General features: G+C 35.2%; 1 protein-coding gene across 1 annotated transcript in view; it reads left to right on the forward strand.

The window, feature by feature from the left end:
• The window catches only part of PTPRD (protein tyrosine phosphatase receptor type D), a 262,399-nt gene that overhangs the window by 45,181 nt on the left and 195,246 nt on the right, over positions 1–21,972 (forward strand). The window contains exons 2-3 of the mRNA XM_030466839.1: positions 13,532–13,677; positions 17,725–17,866. Of these exons, the coding sequence (XP_030322699.1) occupies positions 13,532–13,677; positions 17,725–17,866 (288 nt within the window). The remainder of the gene's footprint in view (positions 1–13,531; positions 13,678–17,724; positions 17,867–21,972) is intronic.

Here is a 21,972-nt window from a genome sequence, read left to right on the forward strand (position 1 = left end):
TGCATGTTATGTAATACAAAGAGTAAATCACAAGTTTCCAGGCAGCCTCTGAGAGCAAGCAACTTTCATGTATATTGAAGCTAAAGCTTTCTACACATTTTTTATTTTTAATTAACTTGACTGACTGACTATATATTCATATGTAAAAATTTTATTTTTACTTAATTTTTTTACTTAAGTGAACCTGAAGCTCATCTTGGTTTCTCCCTCTGTATTGTTTGACTAGCAGTTCCTTCTCTTTTGCTTTTCAGCATTTTCTGTAAGCAATGAGCCATGTTTTCAACTTGTTTCTTATTGCTGGCTTTCAGCATCCCCATTCCTCTCATACTTAGATTTGAGGACAGATATTTTGTGTTCTTTTTGGTGGCCTGCTATATTCTTTGCACTATCAGTAGTTTCAGTTTTGTTCTGCGAAATTTATTTCTCATTGTCTTTAATCTGGAAGAAAAAACTCAGAGAACAATGAAGAAATTTTGCAACAAGGCAGATTTTGCCCTACCTTTGCATGATTCCTATGAGCAGATTGTAGCTTTGATTATGCAGCACAATAATCAATCACTAGGTACTTTCTACATTTGGAATGTGCCATTGAGATCCAGACACACAGAAATTTGAGTTCATAAACAGCAAACCCAAGTTCTCAGTTTTCTTCAGGAAACATACAGCCATTTTTAAGTATACTTTCAAGAGTCCACTGAAGCTTGATGTGTATAATAGAGTTTTCCTAAATACCACTTATACACCTTGAATTTGAGATATGATGGAAGGCAATATATTTTGCAGAAGTATTTTGTTATAATTTCATGGAATTTAACTGATTTCAGTACATTTCTCTCAGTGTCAAAATGAACAGTTCTTATTCACTACACTTGTGCAATGTAGGCTGATTTCCTTAGAGAAAGGAGTGTTAACTAAACCAACGTATTTCAGTACTGAAAGACTTTTCCAAACAGTTACCAGTTTCCACTGACATTCTAAAGATTTGAATGTAGGTTTTTATTCGATTTTCTTTCCCTTCCTTTGACCTAATAGAAGTGTCATCCTTGTTGTAAGTAGATAGGACTCAAACTGGAACATTTTTCAGTGCTCTTGCTCAATGCATGAACATAAATCTCTGCACAAATTTTGTAAATGTAATGACAGTAACCACTATAGTAATCCTCCCTATGTTTTGTGACATGTGTAAGTAGCGTGATCCTGGAAGTAAGGAAATCAAGTGATGGAGGTTAAGTAATTTGCCTGCAGCTAAACAACAAGCAGTTAGCAGAGATGGGATTACAATTACAGGATTTTGGCTCTCAGCACTCTCTTCTGTCCAGTAGCCAACTGTCTCTTTCACTGATTTTGGGTTCCAGTTTTATCTCTTGAGACTGAACTTCAGTGTATTTTTTTTCTGAATCTTCTTACTTACTAGATATGAATTGATAGGGGGACCATGACTAAAACTGATAATACTTTTACTTTTTATAATAATTGGAAAGAATTGTGAAAATCCCTATGGGCAGTTATGTTTCAGTAAATTTTACTTTTTTATTATTTTGAATATGAATTTTGTTTTCCAATTATGATGGAGATTTCAGATTGAACATCCCTATGACAAGGCAAATACAAATTCATTTTTTTAAGAAATAAGGCTTCACTGTGTCTTACAAAACTCTTCCAAGCTTGCATTTTGTAGTATTCAAAAATGGCAAGTATGCCTTAAATACAGTAGATGGAATGAAATGGAATGTATTGCAAGTTTTTAGTGTTGAATCACTAATTTGAAAATGTATTTCAAATCCTTCCAAGATAACCTCTGCACATAGGTATTTCAGTTGTACAGTCATGTTCCCAGCAGAGGGTCCTTCACTGTAAAAGTACAATCACTCCACAGAAAAAGCTTAACATGAAGCATTAGTGAATTAACTTTGTTGATTCTGTATTACCTTTACTGAATGTCTTGGAACCACACACAAACCTAGAATGTTCAAGGCAGCTCCAGTTTGGTTTGTTTAACTTAGCCTCCGAGCAGCTGAGGATAGCCCAAGAAGAGCATAAGAGAAGGACAACACACGAGAGCAGGGTACAAACATAATAAGAGCCCCTGTGTCTGGACAATTGTTGATTTTCTGAAGTAAGCATAAAGCAGAATTGTGATATTTGATGGGACTTCCTGCTAAGAAAGTTGACCAAACAGAAGTGAGTCTTTTTGCAATCTGAATAGCCACATTAATAAATGTTCTTGGCATGGCTATAAACTTTGACACTGTAAATAGCCTGTGATGAATGAAACAGAATAATTTTTGGCTTCTTCAACTGAATAATAAAAGCTTTGCATTCAATTGCAAAAGAAGCTGCAAAATGTTACTGTAAGATTTCCTCTTACAGCATGCTGTCTCGCCACACATAAGACTCTCACCCTTCTTCCCCCCTGAATTTGGCATTATGTCCCCCCCCTTTTTAAAACATGCCCTTGACTTAATACCAGTTCCATGTAGGGATGTGGTTTCTTGGTATCTCTTTTTTTTAAACAATAAATTTATGTTAGAGAAGAATGGAAGATACTATTGGTGAGATATAGGTGAGACAGGTGTAAACTAGACTGTCCTTACTGACAACATAATGTGGCTTGTAGGAGCTTGTATTCACGGCAGGAGCTATACACAGTAGGACACTTGTGTAGTACCGTGAAAACACACGGTATCAAAAATACTGCTAGTGTAACTACATTCTGATCAGTGCTTTTGTATATACAAAATCTTATCCCAGAGCAGGCTACTTGTGCTGTGTTAACCATGTTGATATATCTTAAGTGACTTGTAGTCAAGGAAGTGGGATGGTCCACTGGGGCCTTTAGTCTAATCTTTTTTAATATGTATAAACAGTTTTCTGACCTAGTTTATGAGTATATGGTTATGCGTCAGAAATGTACCATCTTACAGACCACACTAATCTATCTTTTAGTACAGCTGACGCTGGGCTGTATTGTGTAGCTCTCACAGCATTGCTGAGAAGAAGAACGCATATTCTCTCCAGTTGGCTGAACATCTAATTTAGATTTCATATAATCAGTTGTTGGAGACAAATAGTAAATGTTGGTTTGAAAATAACAGAGAGAGACAGGTTTACGAGGTTCTGGGATTAAGTAATTCTAACCTAGTAGGAAGCAAAGAACGATTTGAGTCTCTGCTAACTAGTATATATTTTTTAATTATTTCATAGCAAGCATAATGATACAGTCTTTTTATTAGCCAGTTTAGCTCAGTAAATTATGCTTCTGTCAAGTTATGCCATGTATTAGTGCTGGTTTACAAGTAAAAAGTAATTTTAAACTCTTTAATGTTCCAAACTGTCTATGTTTGTATGGACTGTAAGTTTTGGTTATGCAAATGCACACATTTGTCCCAAGTAACAGCATTCTCCCCCTCAGCAGTTTAATAATCCAACACAAACCTATGTGTATCACCAATACAGGACTTGAATACATCCAGAAAAGAAAAAAGAGAAGATACTAACCACCTTGCAGTACGTTGAAGGTCAGGTTATTTGAGATAGGTTTGATGTATCTAAAGGTCACCATCGTACATCCAAGGATCAGATTAGGTTTATTCCTCATGTGTTGCTAATGAAGGCTGGGGACTAGTATTTTGCCAAGGGCTCAGTCCTTAACTTAAGCCTCCTCACTTTATCCAGAAACAAGAGTGGAGAAGGAAAGTCTTGATTTTGATAAATACAGTAGGAAGATTAAATTACTTCAAGTGTCCTTATAAATCCTGGTAACAAATACATATTGATTTTTATAAGTTTTTCTTGATGTTATCTTCTGCTAGCTCGAGCTAGGGGTGGTGTTACAGGAATTGGGTAACAGTAAGCCATTTCCCCCATACTGACATGTTGTACAAAAGACTAGGGTCTTTGGTCACTTACCAGAGCATAACAGAATGCTTTTCCTCTTTATATACTGTCCAGCTGGAGCAGCGGTGACAAAGCAGTTTGCCTCTAGTGCTGAAAAAGAAAGATGATACCTAGATGAAAGTTAAGTCATGTGGTCTGTCCTCAGAATTTTATAATTCCTCTTCTGTTTGGATGGGAGTTATGAGAATCTGCTTATATGGGTGCCTTGTCAAGCATTAACACTGAACCATATTTAATACATGGAGTTCGATGGTTTCTCTTTGAGTCAGTCTTATCATTAGTTGGGTGATTTTGCTTTCACAGTCACTTATCAGCAATCTACCCTGTGTATAAATGGTCAAAATGGTCAAGTATGCATTTTGTTGTATTTAGGGAAATAAAACAAGTGGAAGTTTCAATCAGTTGTTAAAGTGCCACAGCTTTATACCTAGTTTTGTTGCCTGTATTTTAAGACAAAAACACCAGTAAAGGCCATCATAGTGACTGAGATACTCTCAGTCACTAATTAAAACTCTTACCTGTAGGATCTCATTATTCCATCTTTTCTTTTAGAGCAGAACTACTCTGCAAAGGTATCAGCTTGCCTGTCATTTTAAGATCCATTTCTGCTACTTTGCATATTGAAAAGGAGTGTCAGCTCTCAGTTACCAAATAATTCATACACAGTCTGCAGACATTAAAATTTGAAAAAGAAGCAGTAGAGAGCTTTGAAGCGGAATTTCCTTTCACTAAATTAGTGAATATGACAAGGTTATGTAATGTTCCTGGGAGATGAAGTGGTGCACGTCACTAACCTTTCAGATTCAAGAGGCTTTATGCCTTTCATTTGCTTCTGGAAGAGGACTTTAGCACTGGATTAACTAGCAAGTTCCTCTGACTCAGGTAGATTAATTCCCACCCAGATTTTGCACATGCCATATGTAATACTGTGTATACACACAAGCTTATATCTATTTTGTTTTATATTGTATATTTGAACACATGTACTAGTGTATAACTTAAGGTCATTTGTGCAATTCAGTTAAATTCAGATATTTACATTGTTGGAATTTCTGTAGGCATGAGAAAGAGAAAAATTCTTGCCTTTCTTTGACTTTACTGCAGAAGAGATATTTATTGTATGCCTACTCTTTCATTGCACAAGTTAATCAAGTACTAGAACAAAGCATCCTGATTCTCTTTCCTTGAGAAATTATCATAAACCAGAACTCTTTTATAGAAACAGACTGCAGTAGCTAAGGGGGTATAACGCTGTTTAATTTTCTGTAGAGATACTTAAAGTTTGTGCTGAAGGTAATGGGTGTGTAGGGCTGGCAGGTAAAATTGTGTACACCATTTGGAGGTTGAAAGGAAAAGGAGGTGGGGGTGGGACAACGTCTGACTTTGGGAACCTTCTCCTTTGTTGTGATCATTAAGGAGGCCAACTCCAGTGGTCTATCAGCGGTGACTTCCCCCTCAGCCTAGCCTGATAGCTCTCTGCCAAGGCAGTGGTTAATGTCTGGTCTCAGTTTTACAGTAAGTGTTATAAAAATTGCTCACAAAACCAACTTAAAGTCTTACAAAGCTGCCTACAAAAGAAAAAAAAACACAGCAATAAATTCTTCAGCTTCATCCTACCCAGGCTGTGAATGTATTGGTCTATAGTGCTAATAAAAGGCTTTTCCAGAGTTTTTTCACAAAAGCTTTTTTTGTGAAAGCCTTCTCCTTTCTTCCACATACTATAAACTGTTAATGACTATGGGATTGTGTGTTGGGGATGATGTTAGCTGGCAGATAAATGTCTGCTGCTGTCTGTGTTGGTTTGTATTTCTCCCAAGTCCCTAGGGCTTAGATTAGTATCTGTCTCTAAAAAAACATACATAAACCACAATGAAATGAGCTGGTACCAAGGTCTTCACAGCCTAGAGGTATAAATTAGGAATGTGCTATTTTAACATTAGACCTTTTGAAAAATATAACCAACCTATCCTACCTGTAAGGCCTTACTTGTAAGTACATAATTTGATTTGGTGTTTCAAGGAAGCATAAACCCAATGCTCAGCCTAGTAAACTGACTGTGTGGTGCAGAAAATTTGAAAATATAAAGATAGTCTTGACTTTTAATATTTCCCTTGAGAGATCAGGAACTGATAATGTTTTTTGAGCCACTTACTAAATTTGTAGCGCTGGTTTGCTGTGGCCAATTGAATGGAGATTACCTGCTAAACTGGGAAAAAAACAACAAAAAGCAACAAAGCCCTCTATTCCCCCTCAAACCAGACATTTCATTTTTTTGATATAATATTTTTTTCTGAGCACTTTTGGTTTTTAGGAGGATACAGGTAGCAGAATGAAGGTGAGGAGATAAACTTTTTGATTATATTATAAAGATTTTATGAGTATTGCTGCAGGGGATGGGTTTTTGAGATGATGTTGTGACACCTGTAAAATGAAATAGCTTAGTTTCCTTCACACAGGATTTTGGGAAGCCTTTCTACCTGCAAATAACTTTTGTGAACTAAATGGATAAAAGACTTCACTTGGAATTAATTGACATTGCTGGCTTGCATTTAGTAGTTAAAAAAAAAAAAAAAGAAAGAAAGAAAGAAAGAAAGAAAATAGAAAAACTGGTAATATTCATTCACAGGATAATAAAACTATTCAGATGTTCAGAGTATTACGACATCTGAAGATTGCACTGTTGCTATTGTTCTTCCTAAAAGAGGCAAGGATGATGCAGTTTTAAGATGTTTGTGGTGGGAAACAGGAAAAACTCACCATCTTCTGAATGACTGACAAGAACCTTTAGGAACATACTTTTTTTTTTTTTTAATTTCTTCATGCAGACTTCATTAATAGAAAATGTCACTAGCCCTTATAGAATTAAAAATCTGATTAACTTTCTTACATAGACAATTTGCAGATTCACTATAAGTGCATATTAGACCATAAAGCAAAATAATTGCTTATAACAATTATAAGTGATGTCACAAATTACAAATAATGAGTAAATTAGCCGTAAATGCTGCAAAGGAGTGTGCTTTGAAAATTATTTTTAACAAATAAATAAACACAAAAAGCTTTTCTAAATATTATGCATCTATATAATAGGTTTGGTTTGTATATTAACTGCTAGAGGAATAATGGAAAGAATAATAACTCATGAGGTGCTAGGAGGAGCCCTTGGCCTGTTGCTCTGAAATGTGCTGGACACATTGCAGCACAATTGGAAGTCATACAGAGATGAGCCTGGGGCTCCTGAGGTAATAGGAGCCATGGTAAAAACACCTGAGAAGCAGCTCAGAGGAATTCTCTACCCACTTCATCCAGTAAATCAGCTGCATCAGGGGCCCAACTGAAGTATCTCTGTGCACACAGGATGGGGAATGTTCCTGTTAGATTAGGGAGTTAGAGATGTACACATGCTGGCAGAGCTATGGTCTTAGTGGTGTCCAAGAAACACAGTAGGATAACTCCCATCACTGGAGTGTGAGTGTTGGAATGGAAGGACACAGGCTCTTTAGGAAGGACAGATGAGGGGGGGCCGGGAGGCTGTGTTGTTCTCTACTTCAGTGGCCAGCTGGAGTGCATAAAGCTCCTCCTAGGAATAGACGAAGAGCTGACTGAGAGCTTATAGGTCATGGTTAAAGGGAGGGCAGGGAGAGAGGACATTGTGGTTAGGGTCTTCTACAGGCCATCTGGCCCCGAAGACAGAGTGGGTGTGGTCCTTTATAGACAGGTAGGAGTAGCCACACATTAACTAGCCCTGATCATCCTGAAGGACTTCAGTCATCTTTATATCTGATGGAGGGACAACACAGCAGGGCATAAGCAATCCAGGAGGTTCCTGGAATGTGTTGATGATTACTTTCTTCTACAAGTTATAGAGGGGAGCCAGTGAAGAGGGATGCTATGCAGGACCTTGTTCTCACCAAGAAAGAGGGGATAGTGGGGAATGTGAAGCTCAAGGGCAGGCTTGGCTGCAGTGATCATGAAATGGTGGAGTTCTAGATCCTTAGGAAAAGAGAGGAGGGCATGCAGCAAGCTTGCTATCCTGGACTTCAGAAGAGCAGACTTTGGCCTCTGTATTTACAGACCTTCTTTGTAGAATACCAAGAAAACTGGTTAAGATTCAAGATTATTTCCTCCAAGTTCAGGAGCTATCAATGCATCCCAGCAAAGAAGAAGTCAAAGACTCCAGAAGACCTGCATGGATGAAAAGGAAGCTTCTGGCAAATGCAAATGCATTTTGCAAATGCAAACTCAGTGCAAAACTCAATGCAAAAACTCAAATGCAAAAAGGAAGACTGCAATTGGTGCTAACAGGGATGGGCAGCCTGGGAGGAATACAGAGAAATTGTCTGAGCAGCCAGGGATCAGGTTAGGCCATGACAGAATTAGATCTGACCAGAGACATCGAGACCATCAAGAAAAGCTTCTCTAGGTATGTGGGTAATAAAGAGAAGACTGGAGAAAATGTGGTCCCTTTTCAGAAGGAAATGGGAGACCTGGTTGCCCAGCACAAAGGGAAGGCAGAGATACTAAGTAGCTTCTTTGCCTCAGTCTTCACTGACAGGGGCTCAAGATGGGTTGCAAATGTGTTGCTCTCAGTAGCTCTGGAAAGAAGGGGGCTGATCTGGTAATTTAAGAAACCTTTTGTCAGATATAAGAGTGCAGAGAAAAAGTATTACATCTCATAGCACAATACAGCAGAGTTAAAATAATAAATCTATAACATGATAAAATATGAATTAGTTAACTATTCAATACCTCAGAATTGTCCTTAAATTCACAAAAGACAATGTGGAAATAAAAAAGGGAAGAAAGATATGGCTTATTTTCATAGAAAACTATGGAAACATTCCAATCCAAGCGAAGTTTTTAGTGTCATGTTACAGATACTTTTTTTTTTTTTTTTGAGTCTCAATATTCAAAAAGGACAGTGTCTTTCTGGATAGTAGTAAACTATCTTCTTCTACAGAAGTTCCTGTTCCCCCTAGGGGCACAGGTAGATGACTCATTAAAGAAGCAGCATAAATTTTATGGCTAAAGTCATTAAAAGAAAGTTCAATATATTTAAGGTGTACTACCAACAAATTCAATTTTCCATCTTATATTAGAGTGTAATTTGCCATAGTTCAATAGTTGTCACTTGAGCTGCTCAGGAGTCCCAGTGTGAAGTGTGTAACATGTCAGCAGCAGCAGGATGGTAATGCTCAGACTGTTGATGTCAAATATTGTGGTATTCCCTGTTAAGTGCAAGATATAGAAATCTTCTGCTCTAATTTTTTTAGCTTGGCAAGGTATCAACTTTCAGCATCAGCACAAAATAACTCAGCAGACACTGGTGGATAAAAAAATCTGGAAAAAAACTTGTATTGTTTGCTTTTATTAACCAGTATTGCTGCAATTTTGGTTATGTGTTTGAGTTCAAGTCCAGAAACATGAGGTTCTCATTTTAACAGAATTTTACTATCATTACATTAGTTACACTTATGTCATTTTAATTGCAGATTTATTTAAATGTTACCAAGTAGTATTTCAAAAGTGCTGAAAGGCTGTGGTATCATAGTTGGTAACCTATTACATCTGATTTTTTGGCAGAAGGTTCCCATATAGATTGTTGCTGTGCTTAATGAAGTGTGCTACAGAGAGTTTTTGTTGGACTCTGCACTGCTATTGTTAAGGGACATTGAAAATAGTTGTCAGTTCTCAATCAAAATTGCCCTGGTGTTAATAAGTACAACTTTGTGTGCAGTGTAATTGTGTTTGCTATCAGAGTGCCTAGCAGCTTAGGTCAGAATCAATGTCAAGAAACTGACAACATTAATTGTGGAGATAATTTGTGTCAAACCTTAATTAACAGCCTTTATAAAGATAATGGCAACAAATACTACTTTTTTATTTTGTTGGGTTATGCTTTCACATAGCCTAACTCTGTGATGGTCACTTTATACATAATGAATGAGCATGTTGATTGAATAATGAAAAGAATAATACCTATCTTTCTGCATGGCTGGCTGACTACTATCACTACAATCTAAGCATTTCTTGACCCGAAATTAGTTTATTCTTACAACACCTATTAAACATGCAGACGTTGTTATCCTTTTGCTGCAGCTGCTGAGTCTGAAGTAGACAATTTAACTAGTTTGTCAAATTAATTTTGTGAATTTAAGGTGACCTTCTGAATATTGGCATATTATGCCTTAAAATGTCTGCAGTGTACACATCTTCCATAGTTTTCCTGTTTCAGTTAAGCTATGTTCTAATAGTAATTTACCATCTCTGATACTGTATGATACCTCAAAGATAAGTGTCTTGTTTTCATGATTAGGCTCTGGACAAGAGTCTCAGCAATGTTTTTTTACAGAGCTTACTAAAGGAAAAGGAGACTTTAATTAGCCATATTCCTTATTTTTTTCAGTTAGATTATGGTCTAAATGAAAGACAAACATCATTACGGTTTCTTTTTGTGAAGCTTTTTAATTGATGTTGATAATATCGGTCTTTACATACAGTAATCTGATCTTCTTCTACAACCACAAAACCTTGCTTTTCTTGAAAAGTGTCTACAAATAGGGAGCTACATCATTATGTAAGAGCTGTGCTTATCTTTTCTCTGTAGGTCTTTGTAGCAAGTATTGTTAGTTAACAAACAACAGCTTTACTAATAGTTGGTCCAGCAAAAATTCGCTTAGGACTGAAAGAATTCTTTCCTGCTTCAGGTAGCTACTAAAGCCACATTAGGTAGTCAGCCTATTTTTGGAACTTCACTTTGTACATGTAGCTCCACAGATGCTTGTAAGCAATTTTCATAAGGAGATATAGTCCTTTACCAGGTTTAGCCCACTCCGATATGAAGAAATTATCAGAAACATGGTTTTACCTCTCTCAGTGCATAAGTTTGGTGAAAAATGGTTTTATATATATTGCTATGTGCACTATTTCATTAAGAGCTTTGCAGATTGCAGAATGCTGGAGATGCAGAGGATTTTTTTTGTTGTAGTCAGCAGTAATAGGAAAGTTAAATTGTCATAGGGTGTAAATTAAAGCAAGTTCTCTTGTGTTTACATAAACTGCCCTAATTTAGAACTTGTCTCTGAGTGTCTGATAAGGAGGGAAGGGATTCCACTTTATCTGGGGTTTTTTATTTTGTTTTGTTTTCTGTGTCATTATTATAATTAGTACAATATATAGCTTATTAATAAAAGCATGCCAAACATAGATGTCATGCTTACTGGCAGTGACATAAAACCTAATAGCAAAATGTGGTTGGTTATTGTAGTAGGTTGGTTAGTTGCTTGGGGTTTTTGGCAGAACTGGTTTAATATAGTTCAGCATGGTGTTTGCTTGTATTTTTTGTTATACTTGTCTTGTTAGCAGTTTAAAACCCCCTCATTTCTCTTGTTCCCAAGATAGTTAAATGAAGTATTGCAGGAATGAATCCACAGAAAGGCACTTAAATTGAGTTACTTTCACTCTTTGAATCTTGTGATGCATGGTAAAATTGGAAAATTTTCCAAAAGAGAACTTGTCTCTAGGGAGGTAAGTTACTTTATTGATGTTGAAATTATCAGTTGGGCAGTATTTAATGTATGAGCATGGCATAAATTTAGAATTTATAAACTGCATAGTAGCCACTATAGGTAGTTACTCTGGGCTGATTGACTTGCCCACACAGTTTTTTTCTTTTGTTGCTTTGAGGTTCAACAGTGAATTCACAAAATGTCAAGAAGAATAAAAAGAGAATGACAGCACATCATTTTTCACTTGGTGGCACACAATCACAACTTGTGCCACAGAATATCAGCATATCAGATATCATCATGTCTCTTTGCATATCTGAGAGTTAAGTTAATACATGTATAGAGAAGGATTCAAAGGTAGTAGTTTTGGTAAAACCCAGATGCTCTTAATCAGAATATATTTCTGTCTTTTCTGTGGTACAGGTCTGTACCTTGAGAAAAGACTTTTAGTTTGATTGCCCTCTATGTGGTTTATTTGCCATGGATTTGACTTTTTTTTTGTTTGTTTTCTGACATTGCATGGTTTCCCATGGCACACTATTTTGCTGTGCTAAGATTCGCTGTTGCATTTGGTTTCAGCAGGCAAAATTAGCACAGCGGGTACTTCAAGGGTCCTTGAGCATTTTAACAATTTGAGCAACACGAATTTTTCCTGATGCATCTCTTAAAGAAACAAGCATGAGGATTTGCAGGAACACCATATGTTTATCTCATTTTTTGGAAGTTATCTTTGTGAGTGGTATGTCACAGATTAGTTGGGATTGAAAAAGTTTTAAAGTTTTAAAAACTTTAAAAAAACTTTCTTAAACTTAGGACAGTCTGCATACTTTCAGATTTAATGTAGTAACATAACAATAATGTATTGAGTTTGGTTTATAACAATAACCAAATAATATTTTCTTGGCATTTTAAATGATTTCATAGTTTCTTCCAGTGTTACATACATGCATATTTGGAGTCTGATGGATTTCTGACATTTAAATAAACATGCTGACAAGAACTATTTCTTGTGGAAAGATGGGCTCAGCAGAATAAGGAGTTAGACATGAGAAATGAAGAGCAGCAACTTAGAAATGAATAGTAAATTTCAGGTACATAAGTGTCAGAACTAAGAAAGGAAAGTAAAGATGAATAAAAAGGATGAGAACAGAAAGAAGCCAACTGCTGGAAGTTGGAGATGAGAGCAAAATCTAATAGCAACAGCTGCTATAGAGCAGCTGCATAAAACAACAGAGAAAGTCTAAATAGCAAAGACGTGGATTTTTTTAACATTTATTGGCCCTAACTATTCATATCATTCAAATCAGCTTATTAAACTGTATGTGATTTCTAAAAAAATTATCTGCTAAGAAGGAGAATCATGTACATATTTTGAGGAACTCTTCTATGTTTCTGTACAGTCATTTGACACATCTTGTAGATTTTTACATTAGATCTTTAGAAGTCAAGTCTTGTGTTGGTATAGATCTGAAATTTTTGATTCACAAAGCTGATAATTTTAATTATGTTTCGAGAGAAGTAGAAAGACAGTAGTTTATTAAAATGCCCTTTTCTACTTTTAAAATGCTTTCTCTATTTCTCTCTCCTCTCCTGTTGTTTCAAGAGCTGGACAAAGTAGACTTTCTAAGTAGAATAATCTGAGAGAGAACAGAAGCTGTATGTGAAACTGACCAAGCATAGATCTGTCTTCTGTTATAGGCTTTTTCACATGGTCATTTACATCCATTATGGCAATCTTACAAATTCTTTCTCCTAAAAGTCACTTTTTAATGGCTCAAAGGCAGGACTCTGTGGTAACATCAGGTCTTTAATCATGATCTTATATCATTTGATTGATGAGCTCATTTTGCAACAGAAGAAAAACTGGATTTTTTTAATGAACGATGGTTATAAAAACAATGTGCAATCTTACTATCAGATTTCTGTTTTAGTACAAATTTCACTAGTAAAATGTATAAGTACTTTCATGACTTTTCAGTTATTTTTTTAATGCTTTCTCTTGCAGTTAAATACTACCACTGGAGAAACAAAACACATCATTTTTTATTTTGAACTCTTGTCATGTTTAATTTTTTATGTTTACTACTTAGTTTAATTTTGGTTTGTTTTCTTTTTTTCTTTTTCAGCACCACCAAAGTTTACAAGAACTCCCGTTGACCAGACGGGGGTTTCTGGAGGAGTCGCCTCATTCATCTGTCAAGCCACAGGAGATCCTAGACCTAAAATTGTGTGGAACAAAAAGGGAAAGAAAGTCAGCAATCAGAGATTTGAGGTATTAGGTCCATTGTTCTGTTCCTCTGAAAAATGTTTAATTCAAACTTCTCCTCTAATCCAATATATTTGCTTTATTATCAGTGATTCAGCAAAATATATATGAATGTTATTGACAACTTAGTAGGAGCAGTCTTGTGAATTTTTTGCAAACTGCTTATGCATAGCACTGTTAAAGAGAAAACTGCTACTGCTGTTTTCTAAATGAGCATGATATAACTTGGGAGCTTTCATGTACTTTTGTTCAGCTTGCTATCTTTTCCATGAAAGAGACGGGGGAAAATTAGTTGAGCAGTGATTGCTGTCTCCAGAGAACAAGCCACCTCCTTTGTGTGACAGACCTAGGCAGCTACTGCTTCTGTTGCCACAATTATTTACTACTGTTGCAGAGGAAGATGAAAGGCATGTTCTCACTCCTGCTGTTGAAGAGGAAATGTAAAACTCCTTTGCTTTTCATTCCTTTCTTAACAATAACCTAGGAAAATGCTTTAGAGAAAGCCATTTCCTCTTTCTCCGCAACCTTCAATTAAAGGAAACAGTGAAGACAATCTTGTTCAAAGGATACTTGGTTATTTGGGAGAAATAAGACAACAAATATTGTTCCCTCTTCTAGTGGCAGGAACAATTAATATCAAATATGGATTGACCTTTAACATAAACAAAAACCTCAGAAAATGGAACAAGGCTTTTAGGATTGATACCAAAACTGTCACTAAGAATGCATGCATTTCATTCTTACATGAGAGACTTCTACATTATGAGAACAACTGTTTGTAAGATGACTAATTTAAACTAATACAGTCTAAAACAGCTGTTTTTTATAAACAAATTTTATAAACAAATTATCTATTAAAAGTTGATGGAATATTGAAGGATTATGTGTTAATTTTTAGTGGTAATTTTTAGTGGTTAGATTTACAATAACAGAAAAGAATTGCCTTTCTTGTATATTTTTTTATATTCCTTTTTTGCTTATTAAATATTTAAAAGCATTGGAGTTATTTCATTAACCAGTATAATTCTTAGCTTATATATCTACTACAATGTTAAAAACAGAAGCACAAATTTAAATGTGACCTCCTAGTGCCAAGAACTGTTGGCACTTTGGAGAGCATATGCAGAACTCTTAAGTGACTAGAGGAACTTACATAGGAATTTGACCATAAACTACACAATTTATCCCCTTCTGGTCACAAACCTTTACCTGAGGTTTGTTGTAAACAGTGAAAGATGGTACATGTACTTGTTTATTATGTTGATTTAGTTTAATTTTGCAATATATAGTGGTGTATTTGCTTCATATCTTGCTTCCTGTGTACCCGTATAGCTGTTTTTAAGTAGAAAAAGCAAAAAATGAAGTTTTATTTCCATTAAATATTTTAATAGAACTATAAAAATAATTTAAAATATAAAATGCATTTAGTGGGCTGTTGAACAAAGTATATAGTTAGATGGAATGTAATTGAAAGAAATTGAAAACTCTTACCAAGTATTTTGTAATTTTTTTATAACCAAGCAGAATATTTATAAAATGTGCAGAGCACATAATATTTTAAGAAGCTATTCTGTCCTGTCCAAAGTAAGGCCATTAATTTTTGCCATACAATCTCGAAATAAGAATAGAGCAACATTATAACTGAGATTTGGAAAATACATGAAATGTTTGAGAGAGAAGAAACATCTGAAATAGTCAACTGCACCAATAAGAGAATAAGTAGTAGGGCTTCTTCTCCTGTTCTTTTGCATTAATGTTTTGTATATTACTCTTGAGTATGACTACATAGTAATACAAGATGCAAAAACGTTTTACCTCGTTGCCTGTCTTCATAGAAGCCTAGCAAATGCAGCTAGAAAAGACTTAGCTTTTAGACTTCACATGCTTTCCCAGGGATGCTGGGGATTACATTTTTTCCCTGCTGTGTTCCTTGATGTGTGTTTTCTTTTTCTTTCCTCATGTTAAGCAGAACACTCTTTTGCTGGAACTTCATGTCCATACCAATTTTCTTACCTAGCAAGAGGACAAACAGATTATTCCCTCTCTCTTGACTAGAGCCTGTTTGTATATTTGAAGATGATTATTGTTGAATATGGAATGTTCTTACCCACAGGCTAATTTTCACAACTGAATGAGGATAGTGGTGAGAGCTATACAGTGTTTCTGAAATCAAACGCTACAACAAGAGCTTGGTGGACTGCACTATTATTTTTCCATCTTTTATTTATATTGGAAGTATATACTATGAAAACATGTGCTCCAGAGGTATTGTGTTTTCCAGTGTTGCTTCAGTTAAAGTAATGTGAATTAGAAAAAAATTGCTTTAAGTTAGTAAGAAATCTTTCTCAGAGGAACTTAAAAAGACAGAGAAAGAGAAAAAAAAAGTTTAAAAATTTGCATCATTCTACTCTGTGGCCTAGGGTTGGCTTTATTTAAAAAAACAGTGCTTTTTATGAAAAAAATGTCGTTCAGTAGATGGGAGAGTAGGAGGAGTTAGCTGTCTGTGATATGAAGGAAAGAGGATAACTCATGACAGGCAAAGTAAATCCATTTTATAATACATATTTTGGAGACACCAGCTTAGTATCTGCAATATTTGTCCAATCAATATGCTGCAGTTGTTTTAACTTAGCATCTAGCTACGATTATTTAGCTTTCAGCTTTAAACAATAACAGTTATACTTTTAAAATGAAACAATTGTGATTACTTGGGTGCAGTGCTTTAATTTTTTATTGAAAAGTCATAAGTCTGTCTGCTTTAAGACTGTAAAAGTTTGTCCTAAAATCAAGTGGAGATTTGCGTTGTCCTAGATTTTTTTTTAGTATAACGGTTTTATTTAAAGAACAGGTAAAGTAATAGTCCTTGAGTTATTAAACCAATTTATTCTAAAAAAAAAAAAAAAAAAAAAAAAAAAAGAAAAACCCATTTTATCTTACTTCCACTGCTAAGAAACTGAATGGTTCCTACAACACAAATGGGAAGATAACCATAGTGGGCATATAACCATAGTTCCCAACCTTGTACTTAACTTACCTCTTAACTCCCAACGAGTGCAGACATCTGGTAGATTACTTGCATGTGAATTAGACAGAAACATATGCTAATAGGCATATATGCAAGTTTTTTTGTGCATGTATGAATAGATTACCACCAATTATTAATCATGTTGTAAAAATAATAGCAGTGACTGTCCAATTTTTATAAATGCCATTTACCTCATGGTGATGATAATATACATTACTGATATTTAAAAAATATATTAAGTAAATATTATAATTAAATTATTAGGCATACTTTTTCAATGCCTGGAGTGCCATTTTCAATGCTTTCATGCTTTTGCAATGCCTCCAGTACTCACCAATATCTGATATGATTCTTATTGTGGAAGAGGAGGGAATTAAGAGCCACTCTGATTTTTCTTTCTCATATTAAAAATAATCTTTCTTATATAAATATTTCAGTTAAAAAACTAAGCCTTAAAGTTTAACCTATTTTGTCTCATAACTACATTGTTGGATAAATACATTCTTTGGATTATACAAATAACTGAACTGAGTAGTCCTATCTTGTCCAGAAATAGCTGACCCTTTTTTACTTTGGAGTTAAATGAAAGAGTGAACTGCATTTTATGAGTAGAGTGGGAATATGGCCTGCAGCAATTAAAATGAATATAACTGGCATTTGAAGGTAGCGTACTCAAGATAAGAGAATGGAGAAAGATTGGTTTTGAACTTCAGGATAGAAGAACATTAAATTGCAGATTCCTTTTTATAGCTCTTGTTGGCTAGGATTTTGAGTTTGTCATTTATTTTTCACCCTGTCTTTTGTTGGAACTACCTTAGAGCAGACATTAACTGTGTAGCAATGTCTGTTGGAAAGCATTAGCACTTAAACATTTTCCCATCTGTGTGGAATTTGTCCTGGTAAATGTGTTTGAAAAACGAACCTGGCTTTGCTGACATGAATACCAGCAGGTTACTCCTCATGAACAGATTAACTAAAGAACAGGCATTTGTAACAACATCTGTGACAGCTTTGATTTCCTTCTATAGGTAATAGAGTTTGATGATGGATCTGGCTCAGTTCTACGAATACAACCACTGCGCACGCCACGAGATGAAGCTATTTATGAATGTGTGGCTTCCAATAGTGTTGGCGAAATAAGTGTGTCCACCAGACTCACTGTTTTACGTGGTAAGTTCTTTCTAAATGGAACTGATTTACTACATAAAGCTGAATATGCTGTGTTTCTCTCCTGGAAAGTTAAGTACAGTTCTTTTCAAACGAGTGTTACTATAGTCCTGATGCTGGTAAATACAGATTTTTTCAAATAATGCTTGAGCACTGTGTTTCTGATTTTAAACCATAAAACAGTAATGTGAGTATGCAGGCCATGACAGATTAAAGTTCATAAGCAAGAAATAAGTGAAACAGGAGTGCTGTACACAACAGGTTATTTTATCAATTATTGATCAAAAATCAATGCATGAATGCATTCGATTTATGTTTCAGTACTTCAATTCATGGCTTAACTTTGTGTGATCAGCTTTTACACAGAAATTTGCCCAATTAACAGTAACCTTGAAAAGTTGCATAAATGTTTTTAGATGAGGCTAAGCTGCTGCAACGTTTTCCTCCTGAGATAATACACAAGAAAAAAAAGGGGAGGGCTACTTCAGTTCAAATATACATCACCTGGATTTTATTCTTACATTGGCAAGAAGTTTTTGAAGACAGTATACGAAAAAAACCAACATTTTTTTCAGCTATCCTTTAGACTGAGGATATGAATGTGCTGCCGAAGTCTAGATAATACTCAGAGGAGTATATACTAGTAGCCAAATGACTTGAATGTTTCATTCTGTCACATGGAGATGAATGGAAACTGGATTTGGAAACACTTAATGAAATACCACACAGTTTGCAGAGTTGCTGTTATGAATGAATATTACCATTTTGCATTACTATGTGGCATTGCTTGAATTGCAGAATTAACTGCTAGGGGCCTATTTATAGAAATTGAAGATGATTAGACAACTTTACATAATTTAGTAGCAAATTTGTAAAATGTATAATTTAAATCATTTTTTTGAACCTTCTGCCCCACTAAATGTAGAGTAGCAAGGAGGTGTATTTTCTCTTATTTTATTCTGCTTTGATTTTAATTAACAAAAGCAACAACAAAAGATTCCCAAAGATCTATTTCTGTACTTGTGTTTTCTATTTTAATCAGTATGGACAGTGTACATATATAATAAATAATAATGCCATGTACATACATTTTGGTTTCTTAGAGGAAGTTTTTATTTCTAATGCCTTGATTGTTCCTTCTGTTACCTTTTAAAAAATTCTTTCTAGACTAACTGATCAAAATAGGAAGACAGATGGTTAGGTTCTGGTTTAACAGCACCACGGACCTATTCGTAACTCCGTAAGATGAGCTTTCTCACTGTTGAAAACGAACATAAAATGACATTTTCATACTGCATTAAGTTCTGAAAATTAAAAGGAGATGGGAAAAGGGAGGAGAAGAAAAAAAAATAATAAAAAAAAGACCCATAGTGGTTGAAAGAGACAGAGAAGTTGTCTGACTGTAAAATGTGATCTCTTTCTTGTCCTGTTCAGTATTTAATCAATTTCTTGCAAGGTGTATGGTGGCTCTGCTGAATATTTCTTACTCAAATACTTCAGCGCTACTTCGAACAACATTAACATCAGATACTGTTTTAAAAATCATACATAATGATAAGCATATAAAAATGCTTGATGGAGAAAAAACTACATTATTAGTTATAAAGTAATAATTTAAAGAAATCTAAATTTAAAAACTTATTTTTAAATTAATTGTCCAATTAAACAAATGAAAAAATAAAAAAATTTTGTTGTTTCCAGTCCATAATACATATGGCTTTTGCAACTGATGGGACGTACTTTGGCCACAGGAAGAGATTTATGGATTTAATCTGAAACTGAGAACATATGAGAATTCATGAACATACTGAGCCCATTGATTTTGATGAATGGGTAACCTCAGAGAAAACAAGGAGCATGGAGGATTGTAGGGAAAATAAACCAAAGGACATTGTAGGGAAACTTCGGGAGGGTTAAAATTTTGGGGTGTCTAAAGTACAATGACTTGCTATATTGATTTCCAAGAAAAAGGACAGGTTTGGGAATTTGTCTGGAAAATGAGCAATTCTATGATAAGCTTCTATTTTACAAGCTTATACAGATCTTCGACTTACACACTTCAACAGTAGCCCTGTGGAAAACACTGTATCTGATTATACCTTTGTGTGAATGAGTGCTTCTGTGCCTCAAATAGCTTCTACAGGGATAAATACATACCATACAGTTGAACTGGAATTAACAGGCATAATCAAATCCAAAACAGTTAGCTGGATCTGTGGCCCATTTAGGTTTTACTCATCGCTGGATCATGTGCATGACTATGAATTCCAGAGGATGCACACATAGCTTTCATATGTTTTTCAAATCCTTCCATAATGGTGCTTGTCAGAAATGCAACTTGACAGTTTTGCCTATTGCAAGAGGGCACTGTGGGGAGAAAGTCACAGTTACCAATCATTCACCCCACAAGAACTGCAACCCTAGTTTCAGACATTGGTCAGAGCAGGATATTCCCAGGTGCTGAAATATCTTCATTTATTAATTTTTTTTATTTGTTTGTTCCACTAAATCCAATTTAACTGCTACAAAACATCTGTGCAGCACAGAAAAGCAACATTTTTGCCAATGTATCCATATTTTTAGAGCCAAACTTGTCAGTTTTTCTATCTGTGGCAGTATAGAGCTACAGTAGTTCTATTCAGTACAGATTTTAACCTATTTCTTTAAGTTCTTACACTGTGACCAATCTGTAGTACTTGGGTCTCTGAGAACTATGAATATAAATGAAGTCTTTAGCTCTGGGTCTTGAAACTTCCCAGTGTGCAAAGGAAAAAGGGCGGAAAAGACAGCTAGAGAGGGTAACATTTCAAGGCCTTAGCAAAAGAAAGCAAAGCATTGGGGCTTTTTTACCAGAGTAAATCAGGAGATGTTCCAGGCTTAACTTTTAATTGTCAAGATGAACATTGTGACATTCTGAACCAACAGTGAATATGTGAAATAAATTGAAACTGCTTTTGGTTTTCTGCATAGAAAGAAGGCAGATGAATTAAGGAGATATTCACCTTCATGAAAATGCTGAATTTGATGAGGAAAAAGGCTTGTAAAGAGAAGTCTGGAAGTCTCTTTCCAGATAAGAAGATGCTATTTATTTTGGAGCTATTTGTTTTGAAAATTTATGCTGAGAACCACATGAATGGAACAGCGCTTGGATTCCTTAATTTTAAATTAGCAGTGTTCAATAGGCAGTGAAAGACAAATAAATGTGGGATTGTCCCATACTCTGCAAATACCAGAGCTGGAGTATCTTTCATTGTCCATCCATTTCTTGTTAAAGCTACCTGTTTTGGAGTTTGGTTTTTTTGGTGGTTTTGGTTTTTTTGTTGTTGTTGGTTTTGTATTATGTATGATAGATAGACAGTTTTTCATGGCTATAGAAAAAAGAGTTTTGAGATCATATACAAATACATAAAAAATTTTTCAGGGAGTGGGAAACAGGGTTTGTCCTTCTCAAAAAGAAATCAGCAACAATTCCTTGCCTTGTAAGGAATCATTTTACTTTTTAAAATAGTTTTATTATTATTAGCTTTTGAAAATATTCTGCCAAGTCTATAATGATCTCAAGCTTCAACTGCTTCCTGAGAAGGTGTATGATTGCAGCACAGAAGAATGAGGCTTTAAGCAAGGATGGAGAAGGTCCAGTAGAGTAGTGCACCTAAGTACACTCTATTATCAGTGCTATTTGCTTTGTTTTCTTTGCTGTCTGGAACGTAAAGAGAGAGACTACGGAGGGCACTTGTGCAGAAGGCAGTTTGTTTTCTCAGCCCACAATTTTCCCTGTTATTGTTGGTTGTTCTGTGCATTATAAAAATATTGACAGACAGCACTGGTGCTCTATAAAGGTGGAAGAATGAAAGTAAAATTTCTGTGGGAAGTTCCTAGGGCAATTATTCTTTTTTATGCTTTTTGGAAGCTGATTGATTTAATGTCAAACAGTCATTGCTGCATAAAATAAAAAGCGAAATATTTACTCAACAATATTTCCCTGTCCAGTGACACACAGAAACTGAGACTGAGATAATTGAGAGAGATGATTGGTATTAGACTCTCAGCAGTGAAAACACTTCCATGCTGTTTAATAAAACAAAGAAAAAAACCCCAAACAAAACCAT

This window comes from Calypte anna, chromosome Z (assembly GCF_003957555.1).
Source record: "Calypte anna isolate BGI_N300 chromosome Z, bCalAnn1_v1.p, whole genome shotgun sequence".
Classification (NCBI taxonomy): domain Eukaryota; kingdom Metazoa; phylum Chordata; class Aves; order Apodiformes; family Trochilidae; genus Calypte; species Calypte anna.